This window comes from Mobula birostris, chromosome 1 (assembly GCF_030028105.1).
Source record: "Mobula birostris isolate sMobBir1 chromosome 1, sMobBir1.hap1, whole genome shotgun sequence".
Taxonomy (NCBI): domain Eukaryota; kingdom Metazoa; phylum Chordata; class Chondrichthyes; order Myliobatiformes; family Myliobatidae; genus Mobula; species Mobula birostris.
In genome coordinates this window covers 88,938,772-88,962,862 of record NC_092370.1, presented here as the reverse complement: position 1 = coordinate 88,962,862, position 24,091 = coordinate 88,938,772, and the positions used below count along the sequence as shown (strand labels likewise).

Below are 24,091 nucleotides of genomic sequence, written 5' to 3'. Positions count from 1 at the left end.
CCTCTGTTCAGCCAAAGTGGCATGCAGAGGACGAGAAACCTTGTAGAATTGCCAGGATTTTCCGTAAGGTCCTTTGTTGTACCACAGCCTCCAGCGTGTTCAGTTTGACTCTTACAACAGAGCCAACCTTTCTAATCAGTTAATTGTGCCTATTGGCATCAGCCATGTTGATGACATTGCCCAAGCATACCACTGCATAGAAGATTGTACTGGCAACCACAGACTGGTAGAACATGTGAAGGAGAGGGCTGCATTTTCTAAAGGATCTCAGTCTCCTTGGGAAGTAGAGATGACTCTGGCCCTTCTTGTACACTGCCTCTATGTTGGTGCTCCACTCAAGTCTGTCATCCAGGTGCACCCCCAGGTACTTGTAGGATCTCACCACATCCATGTCCTCACCATTAGTGGTAACAGGGAGCAGTGCAGGCTTTGTTTTCCTGAAGTCCATAACTATCTCCTTTGTCTTACTGATGTTGAGCTGCAGATGATTCAGCATGCACCATTTGACAAAGTCCTCTACCGGGTCCCCATATTCATCCTACTATTCTCCCTTTATCTATATACTACTAAAACTCTCATGCCCTGTTTGTGACCTCCAACTAGCGGCACTATTTTTGGCTAAATCGACTTAAAATGCGCTAACTTACAGAATGCAGGCAAAGTTCAGGGTTATATATTCATAAAAAATTGCTCACTCGTTAAAATCAACAGCCCCGCTTTCACCTGAGAGCCGATGTCAGCCATGATAGAAACCGCGATGCAACACCACGATGCATGCACACAGCCAGCCTCAGAAGTGACTCACGATGCTTACAGCAGCAACACCAACCGGAGCAAAAGGGCAGGGCAGCTCTATTTCGAGCGGTCTCATTCTGCTATTCACTATCAGCATGTGCAGGATTGGGACAGATCAAACTGGGACCCATCAATAAGAGATAATTAAATCTTATTGTAATGACGTACTTCGAAACACCCATCAAACCCTTTACTGCAGTCAAGGGACATTGGTAACTATATCATGTCCATTTAGGAGAGCGCCAACCACAACAACAAGAATAATCAGCATCCTGGAGGTTTTGGTGTTACTGCTTCGTATCTTCTATCCAGCATTAGGGTAAAAAAAATGGTCAGCCTAATTATTGCGTGTGGAAAGAGAAGGGGGACATTATGGTCAAGAGATGACGCCAAACGTCGTCGGGAAGCGGCAAGGAGAGGGAGAGAACAAGAATCAGATGAAGTCAGGGCCGTACGACTCCAGGATCAAAGAGTTAGGACAACAAAGATGAGAGAAGAAGAGGCATGCAAGTCTCCAAAATGAGGAGAGATGAAGGGACAAAGGAGCTGAGAAATGCACGTCTCCAGGATCAGAGGCAAACAGCAGAAGAGATAGAGAGACGGTGGATGAAAGGACTGCACGTCTCCAGAATGACAACGTGAAGCACAGGGGTGGCAGTTCAACCAGAAATGATGCTATTAAAAGTGTCCTTCGTTAGACGTCGTTCTTCTTTAATAAACTGAGGTTTTCTTCTTCAATTTCCAAAACAAAGCAATACCAATAGTATTCAGGAAAATTTAATGTTCACTCTGGTCACATCAGACTGCAGTACCCTTGTCTGAAATGGTGTCCCAATGGGTCACCCCGTTGTCTAGTACACCAACTATTGCTGACTCATCAGAGAATTTCTGCAGATGACATGACTCAGTGTCCGAGGTATACAGGGTAAACAGGAAACGGACCAATACAGTCTCCTGTGGGGCCCCAGTGCTGCTTATAGCCATGTCTGACACACAGCTGTGAAGCTGCACAAACAGTCTGCCAGTCAGACTGCCAGTCCAATATCCAGGATACAATGGAAGAGCCAACCTGCATTGAATGGAGCTATTCCCCCAGCAATGAGGGCTGTATGGTATTGAAGGCACTTGTGAAATCAAAAAATATGATCCTCACAATGCTGCCCTGCTTATCCAAATGTGAATAGGCTCTGTTCAGCAGGTAGATACCAGCACCGTTGACTCTAATCTGTTCCTGGTAGACAAACTGCAGGGGATCGAGGGCTGATCTGACCAGGGGTTGGAGGTGAGCCAGGACCAGCCATTCTAGGGTCTTCATGATATGTGAGGTCAGGGCCAGTGGCAGTCATTCAAGACTTTTGGTCTGCCCTTCTTGGGTACTAGGACCACACATGATGTTTTCTGCACAGTCAGGACCCTTCCCTGGCTGAAACTCGGATTGAAAATCCGCTGGAAAACTCAACACTGCTGCTTAGCACACTCCTTCAGAATTTTGAGGTTCACAAGGTGGGTCTGTGATGACTGAGCAGTTGGTGGAAGGTGGGGGCTGGGGGAGGTGAAGATCAGGATGATAGCAGTTGGTATGTGGAGGTATGGATGGTAGGTGCAGGGGAAGGAAGGGATGGAGACAATGGTAGCCTGTGTTCATCCACGTGTTGAAATGGAGGAGGGGAGGCGTTGATCCTGAGGGAGCAATGGGTGCCTCGGCACCTGGACTGGTGTGCTGGGGGCGGTATGAACAGGAGGGCAATTGTCAGACCTATTAAAGAATTGGTTTAACTCATTAGCCTATTCACAGCTGCATTCTGAGGCTCTGCAGCTTGGCTGATTAAAGCCAGTGATGTTCTTCATGCCTCTGCACAACTCCGTTGTGCTACTCTGCCTAAGCTTGTTCTCCAACTCTCTGTTGTATTACTGTTTAGCCACCTCTGCACATGTTTCAATTCCTTCCTGTCTCCTGATCATTTTGTGGTTGAGAACAGCCTTCAGATCACTAGTGACCCATCGCTTTTTGTTAGGGAAGCAGCGACCAGTCCTTGATGATATTACCATGTCCACACAGAAGTTGATATAGCCAGTGATGCAATCAATAAGTCTGTTTAATGTCCTCCCTATATGGTTCACAAAGGACATACTGGTCAGTAACCTCAAAGCAGCCCTTTAAAGGCCTCGATAGCCTCTGGAGACCCTTTCTTTACTGTTTTGATGTACTTTGGGCTTGTTACAAGGGCATGAGGTGAACCAGATTGTGATCTGATAGGAGACCATTTAAGGCTGCTCCATCATTTGACAAGGTATTGGCCAGAACTTTGCAAGTTTCAGCTTTTCTTTAATTACAATAATTTCAATCCTGAATATACTCAATGAATATACTCAATAGCCCAGTATCTGCTGTACTCAAGTAGAAAGTTCAAAAAGTTTATGAATGAAGAAATTTCTTTATCTCAATATGATCAACCACAAATCTGATTCCCTTTCTGTTCTTTTCGTCCCTCTCCCCATGCATCCAACTTTCTGATTCTCCCCGTTCCCACGTCACTCTCCCAGCCCCCCTCCTTTCCTATCCTTGTCTCTCACCTCTTTGTTTCTATTCACCACTTCACACACAGGATATCCCCCACTCTACATCTGCTGTTCACCTGTCTCCTATTGATTGCTATTCTCACTTCCTTATCAGAACTGAGCAGTGGTAGTGCTTTGTATTCCTGCTTATCACTGTCCATTCGCTGTCTCCTACCTTGGGCCAGAAACTTTCTGGTCCTGAGTTGCATGGCTTTATATCACTACATAGCATTGTTTTTTGTTCCAGCATAGGTCAAGGTACAATTTTCTGCAGGAACCTTGGTTCATAGCGCTGTTGCGAGTTCAGGAGAGCTGTGCCACATGAACAAAAAGTCATCAAGCCACTGTTATATATGGCTTCCAATCTCTTTAAAAGCATTGTATCATATCCACATCCTGCTTAAGCCAGAGAATTCTAGAGACAAATATCAAAGTTGTATTATACATGCATACTTTGGCAATAAAATGAACCTTTTTCTATTGAGCCAAATTTGTCAGCCTTCTCACTACAAAATTTGGAATGAGGTTTTTCTACAGAATTGGAGGTAAATTATCTAAAATCAGAGCTATTTTGTAAATTTAGCACAATTTTCAGTAGTTGTTGTTTATCATCATGGTACTGTAGTCAGTTATGCAGCCTGAGAACCTGCACTGACCATCGCACACCGATATATTCTACCCCCACTCTCCTTCACAATGGGGAAATGTAGAAACTGGAATTATTTAGTCCAAGTTGCTTTCTGTTGCATGATGATGTTTCATACTTAGGAGCGGTGGAATTTCATCTGGATTACACATCTCTAAATGCTAGTGCACAGGCACAAAATTAATTTAAAAGATTTATTGAAGTTTTGTTTTATCCAGTGGGAGGGATTATAAAAATGGGACATGGTTTCATAGTCCATCTACAAGAAAAAGTATATTGACTTTTGGGACAATGTAGGTTCATAAAAATTCCAAAGGAGAGCACTGGTGTTCATTTACCACAAACTGCCAGAATGCTTCATGGGTTGCTGTCCCTGGTCCAGATGGATTCTACAGATCATTGTGTAGCGGGTAGCACAGTGAAATCATTAGTGAAAGAATGGTTAAAATTACATCAGCATTGTTCCTATTCCCAGTGAATGAATAATTATTAGAAAACAATGTGCAAATTCATGGGAAAATATCATTCTGTTAGTTATTTGAACATCTTATTCTTGAGACTATTTAATCTAATCTATTTCCCTAGTATGCCAAACTCTCTCTGAGTTTGAGAGTTCCTGGAGGAGGAACAAAAAAGAAGTTACCTGCGCAACAAAAAAATGGAGAGTCTGCACAAAAGCAACCTGATGGTTTTGAAGAAGAGGATGATGACTACTCCTCTGGATTGTGCTAACTGTGGACAAATCTTGTTTGATATCACTTGAATCAACTTGAATTGCTATGAAGTGATGGAGGCCAAAGCTCGGAAGCATTTATTTTACATCATAACTCCATGCTTGTTTAGTTGTCAGCCTGTAACCTGTGAGATTCTGATTTGCATAAAAATGGCACAACTGCTAGATTAATTTATACGTTGTGAAGTATTTAGATTTGACTAACTCTGCATTATATATAATTTGATATTAAGTGTCCTTTTTATTTTGAAAGGTAATCTTAAAATGCAGTTTCTTTTTGGTTCTAAATAAATGTTTTAAATCAGTGTAATTAAACTTGTTATTTTATAAGAATATTTTCTCAATGTCCTAAAGGTAATTTATTATTTATTGTATAGATTCATCTTCAATTTAGTAAGACATTAATTGATGACACAAAACTTTGGAATATTTCAGCATTTTTTACAATGTTTGATTTAATTTTCCAATCGACACCATTGATCTGAAATATTGTACAGTTACCAAAAGGATACTAATCTTTAAGGTTGCATATCATGTTGTTTTCTGCATCAGTGTCAATGCCCATAGTGTGAGAACATCTGCCTGAAAATGATTTGTATGTTTTCCAGTAGAATTCAGTGTTTATGGTTATCATTGTAATTCTGTGTGTATATATACAAACGTTTGTATATAAATTCCAATTCAATTGATAAGCAATGGGCATGTTCTAGCAATTGTCAGTTAATATATCCTTTGTGGTGATTAGCAACTTGAAAAGTTTATTTTGTAAGTACATTTTAATGTTAGTCCTTTTTATCTTAAAAGTACACTGCTATCAATATCTGCAGTGGCCTTCAGTTACTTCATGATCATATAAATATTAACACAGGATCATAACAATAATATCCTTGCCTTGTTGCCACTTTGGAAAAAAGAACTTTGATTTCCAAGAGCTTGTTGGTATTCGTTATCTATCTGTACTTGGCAGTGATGCTGCGGTGTAAACATAAAGTTGCTTTGTTATGTACACAGGTTTGAAATTTCATTCAAAGTAAAGTATTGTATTTAAATGGAAAGTGTTTCATTATTGTTTTTACTGAATCTTTTTCAGTTTGCTATAATTTATTTTTGATGCAAGGACCTCAAATTAAGCTTGACCTCAGTATTACAACTCACTCATGGTCCTCAGTTTGTCTTTTGCATATTGGTTCTTTATTATATTTTTTCCTGTAAATGCCTGCAGGAAAATGAATTTCAGGGCAGTATGGTAATATATATGTACTTTGATAATAAATTTACTTGAAACTTTGAGCAAGTCTTGAAGAAACAGATTGATTTAATGTTTTTACGTCATCCAAGCCCTTTTACATTCAATTGAGTACCTTGATGAGGTATAATATGACTCCACAGACCATTCACTTGTTTAATTTATAAATTAAGCACCTGTTCTACGCTTGTTAGGACAGTGATTATACTAAAAACAGAAATACTCAGTGGACCAAGCAGCAACTGTGGCAAGTGAAGTAGTTAAACAGTTAATAGTTTGGTTCAAGGACTTGATGAAACCGGAAATGTTAGTAACTGTCTGATCTGCTGTGCATTTTCTATGGTTTTTCATATTAACAGACATAAGAACATAAGAAATAGGAGCAGGAGTAGCCCATCTGGCCTGTCAAGCCTGCATCGCCAATAAATAAGATCATTGCTGATATGGCCAACACTCGTTTCCACCTAAGGGCAGGTAGTGTTGAGGAACCAGGTAGGATGCAGAAGGACTTAAACAGATTATGAGAATGGGCAGAAAAGTGGCAAATGAAATACAATGTTGGAAAATGCATGGTCATGCACTTTGGTGGTAGAAATAAATGTGCAGACTATTTTCTAAATGGGGAGAAAATCCAAAAATCTGAGATGCAAAGGGAATTGGGAGCCCGTGTGCAGTACACTCTAAAGTTTAACTTGGGGGTTGAGTCGGTGGTGAGGAAGGTAAGTGCCATATCAGCATTCATTTTAAGAGGTCTAGAATACAAGAGCAACGATGTGATGCTAAGGTTTTATAAGGCACTGGTGAAGCCTCACCTTGAGTACTATGAACAGTTTTGGGCCCCCTCATCTTAGAAAAGATGTGCTGACATTGGAGAGGGTCCAGAGGAGATTCACAAGGATAATTCCAGGAATGAAAGAGTTAGCATATGAGTAACGTTTGGGTCGGGACTCACTGGAATTCAGAAGGATGGGGGGTGGGGGGGATTTCATTGATTCCTTTCAAATGTTGAAAGGCTTAGACAGAGTAGATGTGGAAAGGATGTTTCCCATGGTGGGAGAGTCTAGGACAAGAGGGCACAGCTTCAGGATAGAGGGGCGCCCTTTCAAAACACATGGAGAGAAATTTCTTCAGCCAAAGAGTGGTGAATTTGTGGAATTTGTTGCTACATGCAGCTGTGGAGGTCAGGTCATTGGGTGTATTTAAGGTAGAGATTGATATATTCTAGATTGGACATCAAAGATTACAGGGAGGAGGCCAGGAACTGGAGTTGAGGATGAGGAAAAAAATCAGCCATGATTGAATGGCAGAGCAGACTTGATGGGCCAGATGGCCTAATTCTGCTGCTATATCTTATGGTTGAAATCTACTCCCCCAAATCTTAAGGCCATGTCCCCTAGTTAGTCTCATCTGTCAGTGGAAATGGCTTTCCTGCCTCTATCTATCCCTTTCAGAATTTTATATGCTTCTGTAAGATCTCCCGTGGTTTTGTTTTTTGAAGGCTAGTTATATGCAAGGTTGTCACTGTCCTTGGATGTGACCTGCTAATGAAAATAACCTACAAATGACCCACCACCATGTGTTCAAAAAGTAATTTAAACATTACTCTTTTCAAAATAGGGAGAAAATTGGCTTATTGTTATTTCTCTACAACATATACAATATATATGTTGTAGAGTGTTGTAATCTACATAGTCTTTCACATATGTTGTAGATTGCTCCAAGCGCTGAGCCGATTTGGTGGGATTGAGAACGGCCTCGAGCTGTCCATTCTGTTCCATTCAGCTCCATTCCACTCACTCTGTCTCTGGGGAAACAAGCTTAGCTTATCCAGTGCAGCATACAAAATGCTGGAGGAACTCAGTGGGTCAGACTGCATCTCTGGAGATAAGTCGACTGTTAATGTTTCAGACCTTGACTTCTGGCCCTATAAAGTATTGTGTCATGATGTCAAATGTTGACAAGGAAAGTTCATATTATTTAGTATCCTTGATCAGCTGATGAATCTGGTCTCTTTCATGTTGAACAACACCAATTTAAAAAAAAATTAGCAAGGGTTTAGAACATACTTTGATTGTTCTGTCACCAGGTAAATTGGTTCATTATTGCCACATGTGCTGATGTACAATGTTCCCTCTAATTTGTAATGACCTGTGTGTGCAAAAATCTTGTGCTGTACAATTCTTTTGTCCAGTGACAACAACATTTGTGCACTGAATTTTTAAGTGGAAGTAAACCTGAAGCTATTCATAGTCATAGTCATAGTCATACTTTATTGATCCCGGGGGAAATTGGTTTTCATTACAGTTGCACCATAAATAATTAAATAGTAATAAAACCATAAATAGTTAAATAGTAATATGTAAATTATGCCAGGAAATAAGTCCAGGACCAGCCTATTGGCTCAGGGTGTCTGACCCTCCAAGGGAGGAGTTGTAAAGTTTGATGGCCACAGGCAGGAATGACTTCCTATGACGCTCTGTGTTGCACCTCGGTGGAATGAGTCTCTGGTTGAATGTACTCTTGTGCCCAACCAGTACATTATGTAGTGGATGGGAGACATTGTCCAAGATGGCATGCAATTTGGACAGCATCCCCTTTTTAGACACCACCGTCAGAGAGTCCAGTTCCATCCCCACAACATCACTGGCCTTACGAATGATTTTTTTGATTCTGTTGGTGTCTGCTACCCTCAGCCTGCTACCCCAGCACACAACAGCCGATAAGTAAGCCATTCCACTTTAAATGAACTAGCAGTTCTTTTGCACTTTATACCGTTTGCTTCTTTGGAATTCGACATAGTGAATCAATAATTTCTTCAGTAATGAGCCAGTTCTAAAATTTGCAGAAACATCATTGCAATCTCCACATTGTGAACAGCAGCCGCATCAGAAATCAGAAAAGAAAATGTGATTATGTACAATCGTAAAGTATACGTAATATGCCAACGAGGTCGAGGGTGACAACTTTTTGTGTGCAGTTCAAATTTCTTTGTACGCTGGTAGCAAATGTGTGCACACGCAAACCTTAGAGGGAAAATTGCATGCCATCCAAATGGATCATTCATTACTACACTACAGTGAGGCAGTACTAAGGAAAACATTAATAGAATGCAGATAGTGTTACAGTTTTAGAAAATGTGCAGTGCAAGTAGACATTAAGGTGCAAAGCCTTGAGATCAAAAGTGCATCTTATTGTACAAGGGGACCATTCAATAGTCTTATGACAGTAGGATAGAAGCTGTCCTTCAGCACGCTATTAGGCTTTTGTATCTTCTGCCCAGTGGGAGGGGGTACCAGAGAATATCTGTGGTGGGTGGGATCTTTAATGTTGGCTGCTTTACTGGGGTTGAGAGAAGTGTAGAGAGAGTCCTTGGAGGGGAGGCTAGTTTCCATGATATGCTGAGCTCTGTCCACAACTCTCAGTAGTTTCTTTTGATCTCAGGCAGAGCATCAATAAGAATTGTTGATGGTCAAAGGGGCCATGCCAAGTTTCTCAAAACTCTTGCAGAAGTAGAAGCAATGGTGTGCTTTCTAGGCCATGACATCTAAAACCTCACAATATAGATAATGGCATTTTAAACTAATTGTATTAATGGGGAAAGGGGATTAAGTGCGAGAGAGTTACAGACTCACAATAGGAAAGCTATATTTCCTGAAAGATTTTCAAAAATAAATGTTTTTAATAACAGTAAGTTTATTCTGCTACTGCAAGCTAAAAGTTCTAAAGGTTCCATGAAACGTTGTTTAGTAAATATCTTTACACAACTGTTAATCCAAGTGATTGCTTGTCAGAACTGGAAAGAAAGAGGATTGAAAGCAGCATAAAATGATGATGGGTCAGGGAGGAGCATGAGCTTGTGGGTAATAGGTAAATCCAGGTGAGAGTGGGAAGATAGGTAGGTAGGAGTGGGTGATATGTGGGAATAATAAGAGAAGCTAGGAGGTGATATGTGAAAGAGGTTAATGTCTGAAGAACGCAAACAACAGGAATTCTGCAGATGCTGGAAATTCAAGCAACACCAGCAACTTTGAAGTGTCTGAAGAAGATGGATTGTAGGAGAGGTCAGTAGACCATGGAATAAAGGAAGGGAAGGTCTGGGTGATGGGCAGTTTGTAAGGTCAGGAGAAGGGAAAGAGAAAGGTGGAGATGGGCCAGAGGGATAAGGGAAAAAAAGGTAGGGGAGCGGTTACTGGAAGTTGGTTTCAATGCACGTAGTTTAACAGGAAAAGTGGATAAACTGAGGGTGTGGAATGCCTCTAGGGACTGGAATATTGTGGCTGAGAGAAGGGCAGGACTGCCAGCTCAGTTCTCTGGGATACCAATGTTTTAGGCATGACAGAGGATCAGGTAAGAAAGTAGTTATGGGAAAAGTTATATCTGGTCCACAGATTAAATTGATGTACTGAAGCAGGGCCAACTTTGAGGGAATTAGGCAGAATCTAGCTGGGGTTGACCAGGTCACTATTTAAAGGCAAAGGGAAACCGGCAAGTGGGAGGCTTTTAAAAAGGTGATATCAAGATTCCAGCACATTGTGTTCTTGTTAGTTTGAAGGGTAGACATACCAAGTTCAGGGAAGCTTGGCTAATGAGAGATTGATGTTCTAGTAAGGAAAAACAAGGAAGCATACATATTTAGGCAGCTGTATACTAATGAATTCCTTGACAAATATCTAATTTTAAGACCAGGCATAAGAACGAAATCAGTAAGGCAAGAAGTTACAAGATGGATTTGGCAGCCCAAATTAAAAATAATCTCAAGTGATTCTTCAGTTCTAGTAACTGTTAAAGGTCAACTAGGGAAATACCACATTCTCTTAAGCAGCCACTGTGTGGAGCCACAGAAATAAGCTGATAATTTTAATATCTATTTCTCCTCAGTGTTCACTAAGGAGAATATCATTGATACTGAATAATTTAGGGGAATAAGTAGTAAGGGGTTGGGCATGGGTTGTATTTGTAGCCTAGAAGTGTACTAAAGTGGGAAAATACCCAAAGCCTGATCAAGTGCACCTTCTGACTTTATGGGAGGCCTCTGAAGAAATTGCAGGAGCCCTTGTGTTGATAACTTTCTTAACTTTAAGCCACTGAATAAGTCCCAGAAAGTGGTTAATGTTGTTCCATTTTTCAAGAAGGATAGCAAGGACAGATCAGTGAGTTGTAGGGAAGTTACTGGAGAGAATTCTGGGGGATGATCTACCATCACTTGGGCACAGATCCAAGAAGGGAGAGATATAAGAGACCTGAGGGTTAACTTTACAGAAGATGATGAGTACCTGGAATAAATTGCCAGAGATACAATTGCAACATTTGGATAGGTACATGGAAGGGAGGAGGTTGGAGATTTATAGGCCAAACCTGAGCAACTGGGACTAACTGTGGTTGTCATAGACCAGTTGGCCTAAAGGGCCTGTTTCCATGCTGTATAACTATAACACGTTTTCATGGAATTGAAATTGGTTTATTATTGTCATACAAGTACAGTGAAAGGCTTGTCTTGCATATCGTTCATACAGATTAATTCATTGAGGTTGCAGAGAACAGCTTGCAACGAGTTACCATGCTCCAGATAACGCAATTGCTGTTATTATTTATAATGTAATTTCGGTAAGGAGCTAAAAGTTACTTTGGAAGTTGACAGATAGAGAAAAAAAACATGTCTTGTTTGAGGCAGAGAGAGTAAAAATAGTTTCCATGTAGACCCTACAGTAATCAAACACAATTTTTCCTTGGCCTGTTTAAAAAAAAAATTTAGAGATACAGTGTGGAACGAGCCCTTCCTTCCAGCTCAACGAGCCGCACCGTCCAGCAACCCACCTATTTAAACCTAGCCTGATCACAGGACAAATTATAAACACAAAATAATCTGCAGATGCTGGGGTCAAAGGCTACCCACTAGCCATCTCCTTCCCACCCTCCCCCACCTTTTTTATAGGGCCTCTGCCCCTTCCCTCTATAGTCCTGACGAAGGGTTCCGGCCCGAAACGTCGACCGATCTTTTCCACGGATGCTGCCCGATCTGCTGAGTTTCTCCAGCGTGTTGTGAGTGTTGAACAGGGCAAATTAACAATGACTAATTAACCTAGTAACCAGCATGCCTTTTGACTGTGGGAGGAATCCGGTTTATTCGGAGGTAACCCATGTGATCACGGGGAGAATGTCCACATTCCTTACAAACCGTGTGGAATTGTACTCACAGCTGTGATAGTGTCACTAACCACAACGCTGCGGTGGCACTTCAAACCGGTCTCAGCCCGAAACATCGACTGTACCTCTTCCGAGAGATGCTGCCTGGCCTGCTGCGTTCACCAGCAACTTTGATGTGTGTTCCTTGCGCTGGTGAATCGTGTGTTCGGGACCAGGCTACTGGCATCTCCAAGTCTCATCACCAGTTCAAAATTTATTCACCAAGCTAATTTCACATCCGTAACATTGTCCTGTTTTCCATATCAACCGAGAATTTGCAGTAGGAATGTCATTTTCATCTTTGCATCATCATTAGAGAATAAATCACAAATTAACTTCTACCAATTATCGACAAGCAAGTTAACACAAAAAAAAACAAATGTTGGAAATCTTAAATCAAAATAACAGAGCGCACATTCGCGTTAAAGAGCCCCGACACACGCAAAATGCTGGAGGAAGACAGCAAGTCAGGCAGCATCTATTAAAATAAAAAAACAGTCGGCGATTCGGTCCGAGACCCTTCTTCAGGACTCAATGCCCGGGAGCGTCTCGGGGTCCGTGTACAGTACAATACAATTCCGGCTCTAAGAGAATGCGCATGCACGGAAAGGAAACCGCCGACAAAAAGAAAGTGCGCAACCGCATCGACGGACCCGGCGGCGCCGCTAGGAGGGTGCGCATGCGTATTCCCGAGCGACTCAGCGGCGATGAGGGTCTGCGGAAGGAGTGGTGGATTGGTCGTGGTGGAGCGCTTGGTGTTTGCCGCCGACGCCGGGGACTCCGACCCATGCTCCAGGGCGGTGTTGTTCGCAGGACAGCTGCCAAATCTGCACAAACTTGCCTGGAACCAAGTGAAGGGGAAGCTGGAGCCCCGGGTGACCCAGGAGGTAGCGAGAAAGCAAGAGGTCCAAGATGGGGCCAGATGTTCAGGCTATTCAGCCCTTCTGGCTCTCTGTTGACCCGGCACCTATACTTAGGTGGCAGTGGCCCAGCGCTAAAGAGAGTGGAGTTGCTTGAAGCATGTTCTGATGCTCAGTTTGCACCTTGATTTTTAAATTATTACTCTTCATGCTTCCCCCTGCCTCCCACTTATATATCTGTAGTCCCTTGCTCTTAACGTCCTACTCATCTCTGAATTTTACTGCTGCACCATAGGTGACTGCACCTTTGATGGGAAAACGTAAACTCTAAAACTCTTACGTTAAAAGCATTGTGCCTGATCTTGTGTCTACCTATTTTGTGTTTTGGTGCCAATGTTTTTGTTCTCACTATCACTAGTAATGACAGTGTTTATTGTCCCTCATCTGTGGAGGCACATTAGTGTGTTTAGAGTTAGTCCAGGTAAAGGATTGCATATGTCCTTCCCTGAAGGGCCTTATTGCTGCTGATACCAGTTACAATGAAATATTTAATTGCACTTGTACTACTGGCATCCATTCGTTCTAGAACTGACTTTATAGACACAGGTAGATTCATTGCTAATTAATTATTTCTTTGAACAGAAGAACCTGGTTTGACCATCACTTGTTTTTTCTCCACTGTAATCTTTCCTTTCTTCCCCTGACCCAACCATCATGTTAGCTGTCAATGGTCAGACCCTATCAAAGGCAGTCCATTCATAATCTGAAAAAGTTGTCAGTTCAGACACAACCATGGAGCAGGATGCAGTTAGCATTTCAAGGTAATGATGTTTCAGATGAACAGAACTTTCTGATGAAAGGTCATAGATCTGATCATTTTCAATTAGGGTCATTTGTTTTGCAGTTAGTGACCTCTGACCTGATGAGTGCTCTGGCATTAATTTTAGATTTCCAGAATCTGCAGGTATTTTTTGACTGTACATCACTTCTACTATTTGTGCACACCAGAACGTTGATTTACAGTGTTAAGACAAATGGAATACTACTTTTAAATTACCCTTTTGATGTACAATGTTAGATAATTGCTATCAGAACAATTCAGTATTAATGCTGTTTAGATTATATGTAAAATCCATTTTTGCAGATTTCTTGTCCCTACCTACATCTATTTAAAAACCTTGCCATTTTGCTCATGTAGTTTTTTTTTAGCATTTAGGACATTGGCTGTTGTATTTTATAGATCAGTGTTAATTCCAAACAGCACAAAGTTTTTGCTGTCTTCCATGAATGCTTAGAAGTTATATCTTCAAAAGATAAATATAGAACAAAAGCAAATACTGTGGATGTTGGAAATCAGTAATAACAAACAGAAAATAGCAGAAGAATTGTGGAGAGCAGAGAAATTAAAATGTTGAACATTTTCTGCCAAATGCCATGTTCTCTCCGGTCTTTAGCCAGAGTGTGGTGAATCTGTTTTGTTGCCACAGGCAGCTGCGAAGGCCAAAGTCATTGGGTATATTTAAGGCAGCAGTTGATAGATTCTTGATTGGTCAGGGCATGAAGGGAGAATGAGGAGATTGAGGCTGAGGGAAAATAGATCAGCCATAATGAAATGGTGGAGCAGACTCGATGGGCCAAGTGACCTAATTCTGCTACTGTATTTTACCATCTTATGCTGCCTGACCGAACAAGTATCTCCAGCAATTTCTATTTTTATTTCAGAGCAGAATATGGGCCACAGTAGGAAGATGGATGGAAGAGGCCAGGGAGAATAGTTTATGTAAATACTTTGAATTCTCTTCTCCAGAGAATGTAAATGTTTTGTATCTGATTATGTCCTTGTACCTTATTGTCTGCCTGCAGTGCACTTTCTCTGTAACTTAATTCTACATTCCTACTTGGGATTGAAGGGAAACTAACCTGTGGAAGTTGAGATTATTGCTCTGCTTTCGCCATTGGCATTACTGCTACCATCATCCTCCACTGGTGTGGTGCCAATGAGTGAAGCAACATATTTTCAGAAATGAATCCTCTTCTGTGCAATACATCATGTAGTTCGTTTACTTGGATAACAAGAGAGAAACAACATTTATTTAGAGTACCTTTGGTCTGTTTATTCTTAGCCCCAAAACATTCTGATTTAAGTTTAACATAAAATTTCAAATAAAACCCATATTTATGTGCTTAATAAGATCAATGATTGTAATTGATTCATTATGAAATCTCTTGCTCGGACTGTATCTCTTCCATGATCTCCATCAGCATAGGTGCATCACAAGGCTGTGTGCTTTGCCCCCTACTCTACTCAATTTATGCTTATGATTGTGTGGCTAAGCACAGATCTAAGGCCACATTCAACTTTGCTGATGTCACCACTGTCGTAGGTTGAATTAATAGTGGACAAATCAGCATATAGGAAAGAGATTGAAAATCTGTATGAATGGTGCCATAGCAACGACCTCTTACTCAATATTAGCAAGACCAAGGAGCTTTTATTGACTTCAGGAGGAGGAAAGCAGAAGTCCATGATCCTATCCTCGGAGGATCAGAGATAGAGATGGTCAGCACCTTTAAGTTTCTCTGCGTTATTATTTCGGAGGACCTGTCTTGGGCCCAGCACATAAGTGTCTCTACTTCCTTAGGAGTTTGCAAAGATTTGGCATGACAGCCAAAACTTTGACAAACTTAAATAGATGTGTGGTGGAGAGTATATTGACTGGCTGCATTACAGCCTGGTATGGATATACCAATGCCCTTGAATGGAAAGCCCTTCAAAACTAGGGGATACAGCCTAGTCCATCATGAGTAAAGCCCTCTTCATCATTGAGCACATCTACATGAAACATTGCTGCAGGAAAGCAGGGATCCCCACCATGCAGGATATGCTCTGATTTTGCTGCTGCCATCGAGAAAGTATGGGAGCGTCAGGTCACACCACCGGGTTCAGGAACAGTTATTTCTCTTCAACCACCAAAGGGGATAATTTCATAATTTCATTCAACTTTACTTGCCCCATCATTGAAATGTCCCCACAACCTCTGGACTCATTTTCAAGGACTCTTCGTCTCATGTTACCAATAGTTATTTATTATTATTATTTATTTTTATGTTCACATACTGGTTGAACACCCAAATTGGTATGATCTTTCTTTGATTCTATTATGGTAATTATTCTATTAAAGATTTATTGAGTATGCCCGCATATTCAGGGTTGTATATGGTGATGCGCATGTGTGTGTGTATATATATATATATATATATATATATATACACACGCGCGCACACACACGCTGAGTTTGCTAAGTTTAGATATAATTGTAATTCTCCTCTGTGTAGAGCCAAATAAGCCCTGGAATAATGTTCAGTTTGTTGTTCAGGTCTGGCAGACAGCACTGAGAACTTTGAACCCAAATCCTACAGCTACTTGCTCTCTTTGGCTCAATTATGCTCTAGTGGCAGCACTCCGGTCCAAAGTCAGTCGTCACAACAGTCCATCTTCAGCTCACTTTCTCACACGATTGATTAGTAGTTCCTTGACTCGAAGAACCAACCAGTGCATTGTGGTGAGTGATCTTTTTGTCTCTTGTTTATATAAGCTCCATCCTGTTATTTGTGAATTTTCTTTTTTCAATGTTCATTTTTATTTTCAAAAGGCTAATTAAAGTTAATGCTGATTATTTATGATAAATTACTGGTGATTTTTTTCTGTATGGGCAATCCCATTTTTTTTTTGGAGGGAGGCATATTGCCTTCCTAGAAATTGGTTCTTATTGTAAATTTCTGAAATTCTAAGATGTGTTTTCTGTGCATGTGTCAAGAAATTTGAATTGAAAAGGTTGTTTGTTTATTTTTCACATGTAAATTTTGTAAGAGTGCGTTTGTATTCTATATCTCAGATTTTCTAGTGGTCATTTGAGAATTCAGCAAGGGTGAATTTCCATTACCCAAACTTCTGCGTTGGGGAGGGCATCCACCTGTACAGTTATTTTACTGACTTGACATGATTTTCAAAAGCAATGGGAATTTTCAGAAAAAGCTGTACAAAATAGTTTTCCTTGATGGCTTTCGAAAAGTCAATTGAGTTGACTAATTAAATAAAAAAAATTAGAAAGAGGCCTTGAGGTTTTACCTCAAAAACGTTACATGGGATGATTTTCATCTAACGTTCTGTTGTCTATTTGAGTGGGATTGTGGTATTAAAGAAAAGACCTTCATTAGTGTTATATATTTGCATCCCTTTCACGACATCTCAACGGGTTTACTAGCCAGTGAAATATGTCTGTGGCATGATTATTGTTGAAATGTGGCCAATTTTTGTATAACAAGATTCCCAAAATGGCATTTTAGTGCAAAAATTAGAATTGATACAGTTGAGCTAACAGATTAGATGACAGAGACTGGAACTTACTGCCTTCCTGATTAGCAAAAAGTGTGGAGATGGTATTTCACTTCTGACTTCATAAAAATTGCTTTAAGTATTTGCCTGAAATCTATTTGTGGTATCTTGAAAGAATACCATAAAACAATATTTAATGGAGTCGAGGCTATGGAATAGGTGGAAGGAAAATAATTCTGAGGTGATAGATCACCTATGATTTTACTGAATGGTGAAGAGGCATAGGGTGGAATGATCTACTACTTAGTATGTTCTTGAGGAATATATGCTGATTTTTAATACTGATAAGCAAATAGTTTTGTTTTTTGTACCAATGACAATTCAACAAATAAAATTCAGTGCTGCCTGTGACAAGATTAAAAAGCTGAAATTGCCAGGAAAATCAACTGTATCTGAACATCATGCCGAAGGAACTAATGTGCTTTTTCATACAGAATAATAATACTGTTGAAGCAGATGATAGTATCTGTAGTTTTAGTCTGCTCCAGGATACTTAAAATACAACCACAACATTAATTATTTTCCTCGTAAGCTTATTAAGTATTTATTAGGGGTTTGCATACATGACATAATACTATCTGATATTTGCTTGCATTTCATTACCAACACTTAAAATTAATGTTACTAGAGACTTGAGTCATTGTTTTGCAAGTTATCTGCTTTCAGTTGAAATATCTTTTTTTCTCAATGTTATATACCCGGGGCAAAGACTATTTGCTAAATCATATATCAGAGAATTAGCTGATGTTACAAAGAGGACAAACATGAAGGAGTCTAGTAAGTTGACTATTAATACCTGGCACAAACATTAAAGAAAAGTGAGTCTGTTAAAACTCTTTTAAGTTTTAAGATTTGTGCAAAGGGAAGAAAACAAAAACAATCCAATTAAATGACTTGTGTGAACTCTTTTTTTTTTGACCATTGAACAACTTCTCTGATGTATGCAACTTTTAATTTATGGTTAAAAACAGAAATAGAAACAGTAGTCAGCTCTTCAGCTCCACCTGACTACTACAGCATTCTGTCATTTCAAAGCTGACCTTCTGCTTTGGCTACATTTTCCCGCATTGAACCCTAAAAATGTATCAATTTCTGTCTGATTTGGATATGATTATGTATCACATTGTTTTTCAAAAGACTTTTAACTTATTATTATGGTTATAACTTTTATTTCAGTTGGTCTGTGAATATGCAGAGGTTTTTGCCTTAGCATGTGCACTAACGAGAGCGTTTCCTTTGTTCACTCGACGCACTGGAATGCATGAACATGAAGACAAGATCACTGTTACTGTAGAGTTTATTCTAGTGGGAGAAAATACCAAGCCACTCTGTGAATCTGCACTTGAAGTAAGTAATAGCACAATGGTAGGAGATACAAAATGATGTAGTTGCTGATTTAAGATTAGCTTTCTTTGTTACATCAAAACCTTAAAATATGCAGTGAAATGCATTGTTTGCTTCAATGGCAGGCACAGTTTGAAGATGCGTCAGGGACAGCCCGCGTCCACAACTTAATAACCCTAACCCGTATGTCTTTGGAATGTAGGAGGAAATTGGAGAAGCAAGAGAAAACCCATGTGGTTATGGGGAGAACATACAAACTCCACACAGCCAGTAGCAGGAATTGAACTCCTATCACTGGCATTGTAAAATGTTGTATTAACTGCTGCTCTGCCGTGCCACCCATGATGTTTGTTTTCATAGCTTCTAATTCTGTGTGGTTTGACAGTGATACATACCCAGGGATCTGAATTGAGCTGCCCTTGGTTGCAAAAGTTGCCAATTGTCTTTTACCATCATTGTAATGGATTACTTCTTAAAATAACAGTTGACTGCAAAACCAAATATTTTAAGTGAGTTTTATGTTATGGTGTACACTTTTGTCAGCTGAACAAAATCATAGGGACATATTTTACTAAACTATGGAGGATTAATGTTTGCTCCCATGGAGCAAATTGTAGTTGCAGAGACATTTGGAAAGTTACGGTTAGTGCTCTCTTAATACCCTTTAGCCTTTGGTAGCATAGTGGAAACCCAGAGGTTTTCTTAATTTTGTTAAAGGTATTTTTAATGGCCCTTTCACATCTTCTTGTGTTTAGTTCTAGCTTCTGTGACATAAGGTATCAAGAAGCTTCTTTCAAGTTCCCCTGTGTTTCTTGCTATTTTAGTTTGTCTTGATTACCAGGCTTTTATACTTTCAAGATCATCATCACAATTTTCATTGCCTTTCGATGGTGACTGCAGCAATTTTCATATTACCTGCACAAAATTTAAAAGGGTTTCTCTTTTGTTGAACATCAAAGCCTGCTTTCCATAAGTTCAATTGTTTTTGTTTTCCTTTTTAACACTTAGTAGGTGGGATATGGGATAGTAGTAACTTATGCACAATAGGCCTTTGCTTAATATAGCATCAAAAATATTGTTCAGATTAGTTGCTGTCCAGTGCCATAATATAAATTGCAGTGACTTGAGCAGCCAGTGACTTTAAAGGATGTTAAGTTGTTTATTTCATTTTATTCAGAAAAGAGTAGCTTACTGCATAGCTTGCAATATTGACAAAATAATCTCATTAGGGTGGAGGTACTGTTAGATGGCCCTGTTAATTTTCCAGCACTTAACCATTATTTATTTCATAGTGTTTGTTAAATGCTGCTGAAGGCATCCGATTAGCAGCTCGTATTGTGGATATGCCATGCTGTGAGATGAATACCGATGACTTCCTTGAGGTGAGCACTTTCAGTTCTTTAGACAGTGGCATAAACTGATTCAGCTCACTCTCTCCTGTATTTCACACTTGATATCAACAATTACATCTGCCACTTTATTTTTTTTCAAAAGTGTATTTGTTCAGAACTCCAGTGGTAAAATAATGTTTTATGCACATGCAGCAACTTAAAACGTAGTATTGATTTGTTAACTATTTAGCTTTCTAATAGACTGTTAGGGAATATACGGCACAGAAGCGGATGAACTCAGCCATGCTAAACAAGTTGCCAACCTGACTTAGATCCATTTCCCTTTTTTGTAGACTAATTTATGTAAATGTGTTGTTAATGAGACCTTTTGCTGTAGGGTTCATATTTATTCGGTTTCAGAAGAGCAGTGCAAGAATCTTTGGGTACATGTTAGAATTTCATTGTTGGTTGATTCAGATAACCTGATATCTTAACTAGATATAGCATGGAGTTGAATTGGTCAAACACTCCCTATTGAGCTTTCTTTTAGCTGCTTTCAAATGTGTATTAATTTTATTTGATTAAAAATATTGGGAGCAAATAGTAATACTGAGAAGTAGAGCAAGATATTGCATTGATATAGTTCCTTTGAACTTGGTTTGATTCGAGAGGGTTGTGAATCTCTGAAATTCTTTGACCATTTGGGTGCGAAATATAGATTATTGAAGGTATTTTTAAAAAGGTAGTTTTTTCATATATCTGATTAGATTAGATTTAGATTAGATTCAGATTAGATTCAACTTTATTGTCATTGTGCCGAGTACAGATAAAAAGCCAATGAAATGCAGTTAGCATCTGACCAGAGATGCAAAGAATAGTGTTATTTACAAAATAACTGCGAATGAAAAGTAAGTGCTACAGCACACAAATATAAAGGTACTGAGACAGTACAATATGGATGCAATACTGCTTAGTGCTGTGATGAGAGGTTTAGCAGGGTGACAGCCTCAGGGAAGAAGCTCTTCCTGTGCCTGCTGGTGCAGGAGCGGAGGCTCCTGTAGCACCTACCGGATGGGAGGAGAGTAAAAAGTCCATGGTTAGGGTGAGATGCATACTTGATAATGCTTTTCACCCTGCCCAGGCAGCATTTATGGTAGAAGTTCTCAATGGTGGGCGATTGGGTGCCGATAATCCGCTGGGCAGTTTTCACCACACGCTGGAGTGCTTTGCGGTCTGATACGGGACAATTGCCATACCACACTGAGATGCAGTTGGTGGTACAGCGGTAAAAGTCCATTAGTATCCTGGGACAGAGGTGAGCCTTCTTGATGCTCCGCAGGAAATAAAGGCGCTGTTGCGCCTTTTTGATCAGGATGGAGGAGTTCAGGGACCAGGTGAGATCCTCGGAAATATGGATACCAAGGAATTTGAAGCTTGATAAACGCTCCACTGCAGCTCCGTTGATGTAGATTGGGACGTGAGTGTGGCTCCTAGCATGCCTGAAGTCCACAATGATCTCCTTGGTCTTCTGGGTGTTAAGAGCCAGGTTGTTGTTGCCACACCACGCGGCCAGGCACTGGACCTTGTCCCTGTAGGCCGTCTCGTCACCCCCTCTGATCAGGCCAACCACCGTGGTGTTGTCTGCAAACTTGATTGTGGAGTTAGAACCATGTACAGGAATGCAGTCATAGGTGAAAAGGGAGTACAGAAGAGGGCTCAGCACACAGCCTTGAGGCACGCCGGTGTTCAGGGTGAGAGTGGAGGAGGAGAGGTTGTCTAACTTAACTGATTGGGGTCTATTAGTCAGAAAGTCCAAGGTCCAATTGCAGAGGGATGATCTGATACCAAGCTGGCGAAGTTTGGCGATCAGCTTGGAGGGGATCACAGTATTGAATGCCGAACATTCAATGAACAGCATTCTGACGTAAGAGTTGGGGCTGTCCAGGTGGGTCAGGGCAGAGTGAAGTGCTGTGGAGATGGCATCCTCTGTTGACCTGTTGGTGCAATAGGCAAATTGGTGGGGGTCCAGGGTAGTGGACAGACAGGATTTCAGATGTGATAGAACAGTCTCTTAAAGCACTTTGCAATGATGGGGGTGAGTGCAACTGGGCGGAAGTTATTCAAGCCTGTGGCAGTGGAATGCTTCGGCACTGGCACGATGGTGACGATCTTGAAGCTTGTGGGGACAACTGCCTGGGCCAGGGACAGATTAAAAATGTCCGTGAAGACCCCGGCCAACTACCCTGCACAGACTCTGAGCACACGGCCAGGTATTCCATCCGGACCAGCTGCCTTCCATACATTCACCCTGCTCAGGGTGGCGCAAACATCGGAGGTGGAAAGTGAGAGAGGCAGTTCACCAGGTGGGAGATCCGCTTTGAGGGTGACCTCCTTGATCTCTCGGTCAAAGCGAGCGTAGAAGTAATTGAGCTCATCAGGGAGGGAAGCAGAGCTGGAAAGGGGCACAGTACTAGGTGGTTTGAAGTCTGTAATGACCTGTATGCCATGCCACATGTGCCGGGGGTCCGAGGAGTTGAAATGCTCCTTGATTCTCTGTTTGTATATGTGTTTAGCCTGAGAGATTCCCCACCTCAGGTTGGCCCTGGCTGAGCTGTAAGCCTCCTGGTCTCCAGACCTGAAAGCTGAATCTCTGGCTTTGAGCAGGAGGTGAACTTCTCTGTTCACCCATGGTTTCTGATTGGGGAAAACTTTTATTTGTTTTTGTGATGTCACTCTATCTACACACTTGTTGATGTGCTCAGGGACAGAGTTGGTATATAAATCAATGTTAATCTGAGAGTCTGTGGTGGCATGGGCAGCAAACTTGCTCCAGTCTGTGTGCTGGAATTGGTGCTGAGGAGCAGAGTCAGCACCCTCCAGCTGGATCTTAATAGTCTTCATTGTGGCTTTCAAAAGTTTAATGACCGGGCTATACTTGGGAAGCAGAAACAATGAAAGATGGATGGTCTGAAGGGTATAGAGAACTGTAACTGAATGGATGAGGCCTGGAGCAGATCATATTGAATGGTGAGTGGCCAGGTGACCTAATCTTCCTATTTTCTTGTGTTCTTAGGCTATTCCAAAGCACTATGGTTAATTAGGAACTTTTGTAATGTAGGAAGCAAGTTAGCGGTATAGTCAAACTCATCACACACAACATTAAGATAAAAAGCATATTGTATCATAGAATTATAGAATGCCTACAGCACAGTAGGAGGCCATTTGGCCCATTGTGTGTGCAGCCCTTTTTTACCACGGGTGTTTCTAGAGATACAGCTCGTTACCCCCTCGCTAACGGCTGCCGGACTCGGTGATGAGAAAACCACCTTTCTCAGACCCCATGCGTCTAGGGTCGATAGGACTTGGATTCCACCAAACCGGGGAGGTTGGTTGCTTTGTCCACCCGAACCCCAGTCTGAACACTGTGTAAATGCTGCCTGTCAGCAAGAGATAACAGGTCATACACCACATAGAATTCTGAAGAAAGTATATTTACAAATTTCAGCTTTATTGAACAGTTAGTAGGAAAAGAAAAAAAAAACAAGTGTCTATTACAGTTAACTCAGCCCAAATGTGCACATAAGTTGGAGCTCATCTTGAAGTTGTCTTTAACTCACACGCTGGACCCACAGTCTGCCTGAAAGCACACACCACCTTCCGAATATCGCTTAAAATTAATCTCGATAAAATGAGCTCCCCCACGGGAGTATTGGTCCTTCCTCCTAGAAGCCGTTCATCAGCACAAAGCACCTTATGCAACAGGGATGGCAATCTTAGCTATCTTCCCTCCTGTCTTCTCCCAGCTCCCGCCAAAAAGACCTTAACCTACACCAGTGTCTGTCATAAAAACCTCTCTGTCCAGCATTCTCTAGAACCTTCTCCCGATTCCATCATCCTGATTGGATGACACTATATTTCTAAGCATGAACATCACACCCGCTTATTTTTAGCTCAAACCCAAATATGCTGAAAGCAGAACAGACTGCTCTTACAGAACT

At 40.9% G+C, this 24,091-nt stretch overlaps 2 protein-coding genes across 4 annotated transcripts in view; both read left to right on the top strand.

Moving 5' to 3' along the window:
- napgb (N-ethylmaleimide-sensitive factor attachment protein, gamma b) overlaps positions 1-5,788 on the top strand; it is a 41,018-nt gene extending 35,230 nt beyond the window's left edge. The window contains exon 12 of the mRNA XM_072258904.1: positions 4,586-5,788. Coding sequence (XP_072115005.1) covers positions 4,586-4,732 — 147 coding nt within the window. The 3' untranslated portion in view covers positions 4,733-5,788. The remainder of the gene's footprint in view (positions 1-4,585) is intronic.
- Positions 5,789-12,865: 7,077 nt separating this feature from the next.
- Positions 12,866-24,091, top strand: part of LOC140198038 (probable aminopeptidase NPEPL1) — a 46,571-nt gene continuing 35,345 nt past the window's right edge. The window contains exons 1-4 of one of the 3 annotated variants that reach the window (XM_072258881.1): positions 12,866-13,049; positions 16,400-16,585; positions 18,595-18,765; positions 20,055-20,144. In XM_072258881.1, coding sequence (XP_072114982.1) covers positions 12,870-13,049; positions 16,400-16,585; positions 18,595-18,765; positions 20,055-20,144 — 627 coding nt within the window. In that variant the 5' untranslated portion in view covers positions 12,866-12,869. Of the gene's footprint in view, positions 13,050-14,820; positions 15,583-16,387; positions 16,586-18,594; positions 18,766-20,054; positions 20,145-24,091 lie in introns of those variants that run through there. The other 2 variants (XM_072258872.1, XM_072258890.1) reach the window with 2 other exon arrangements.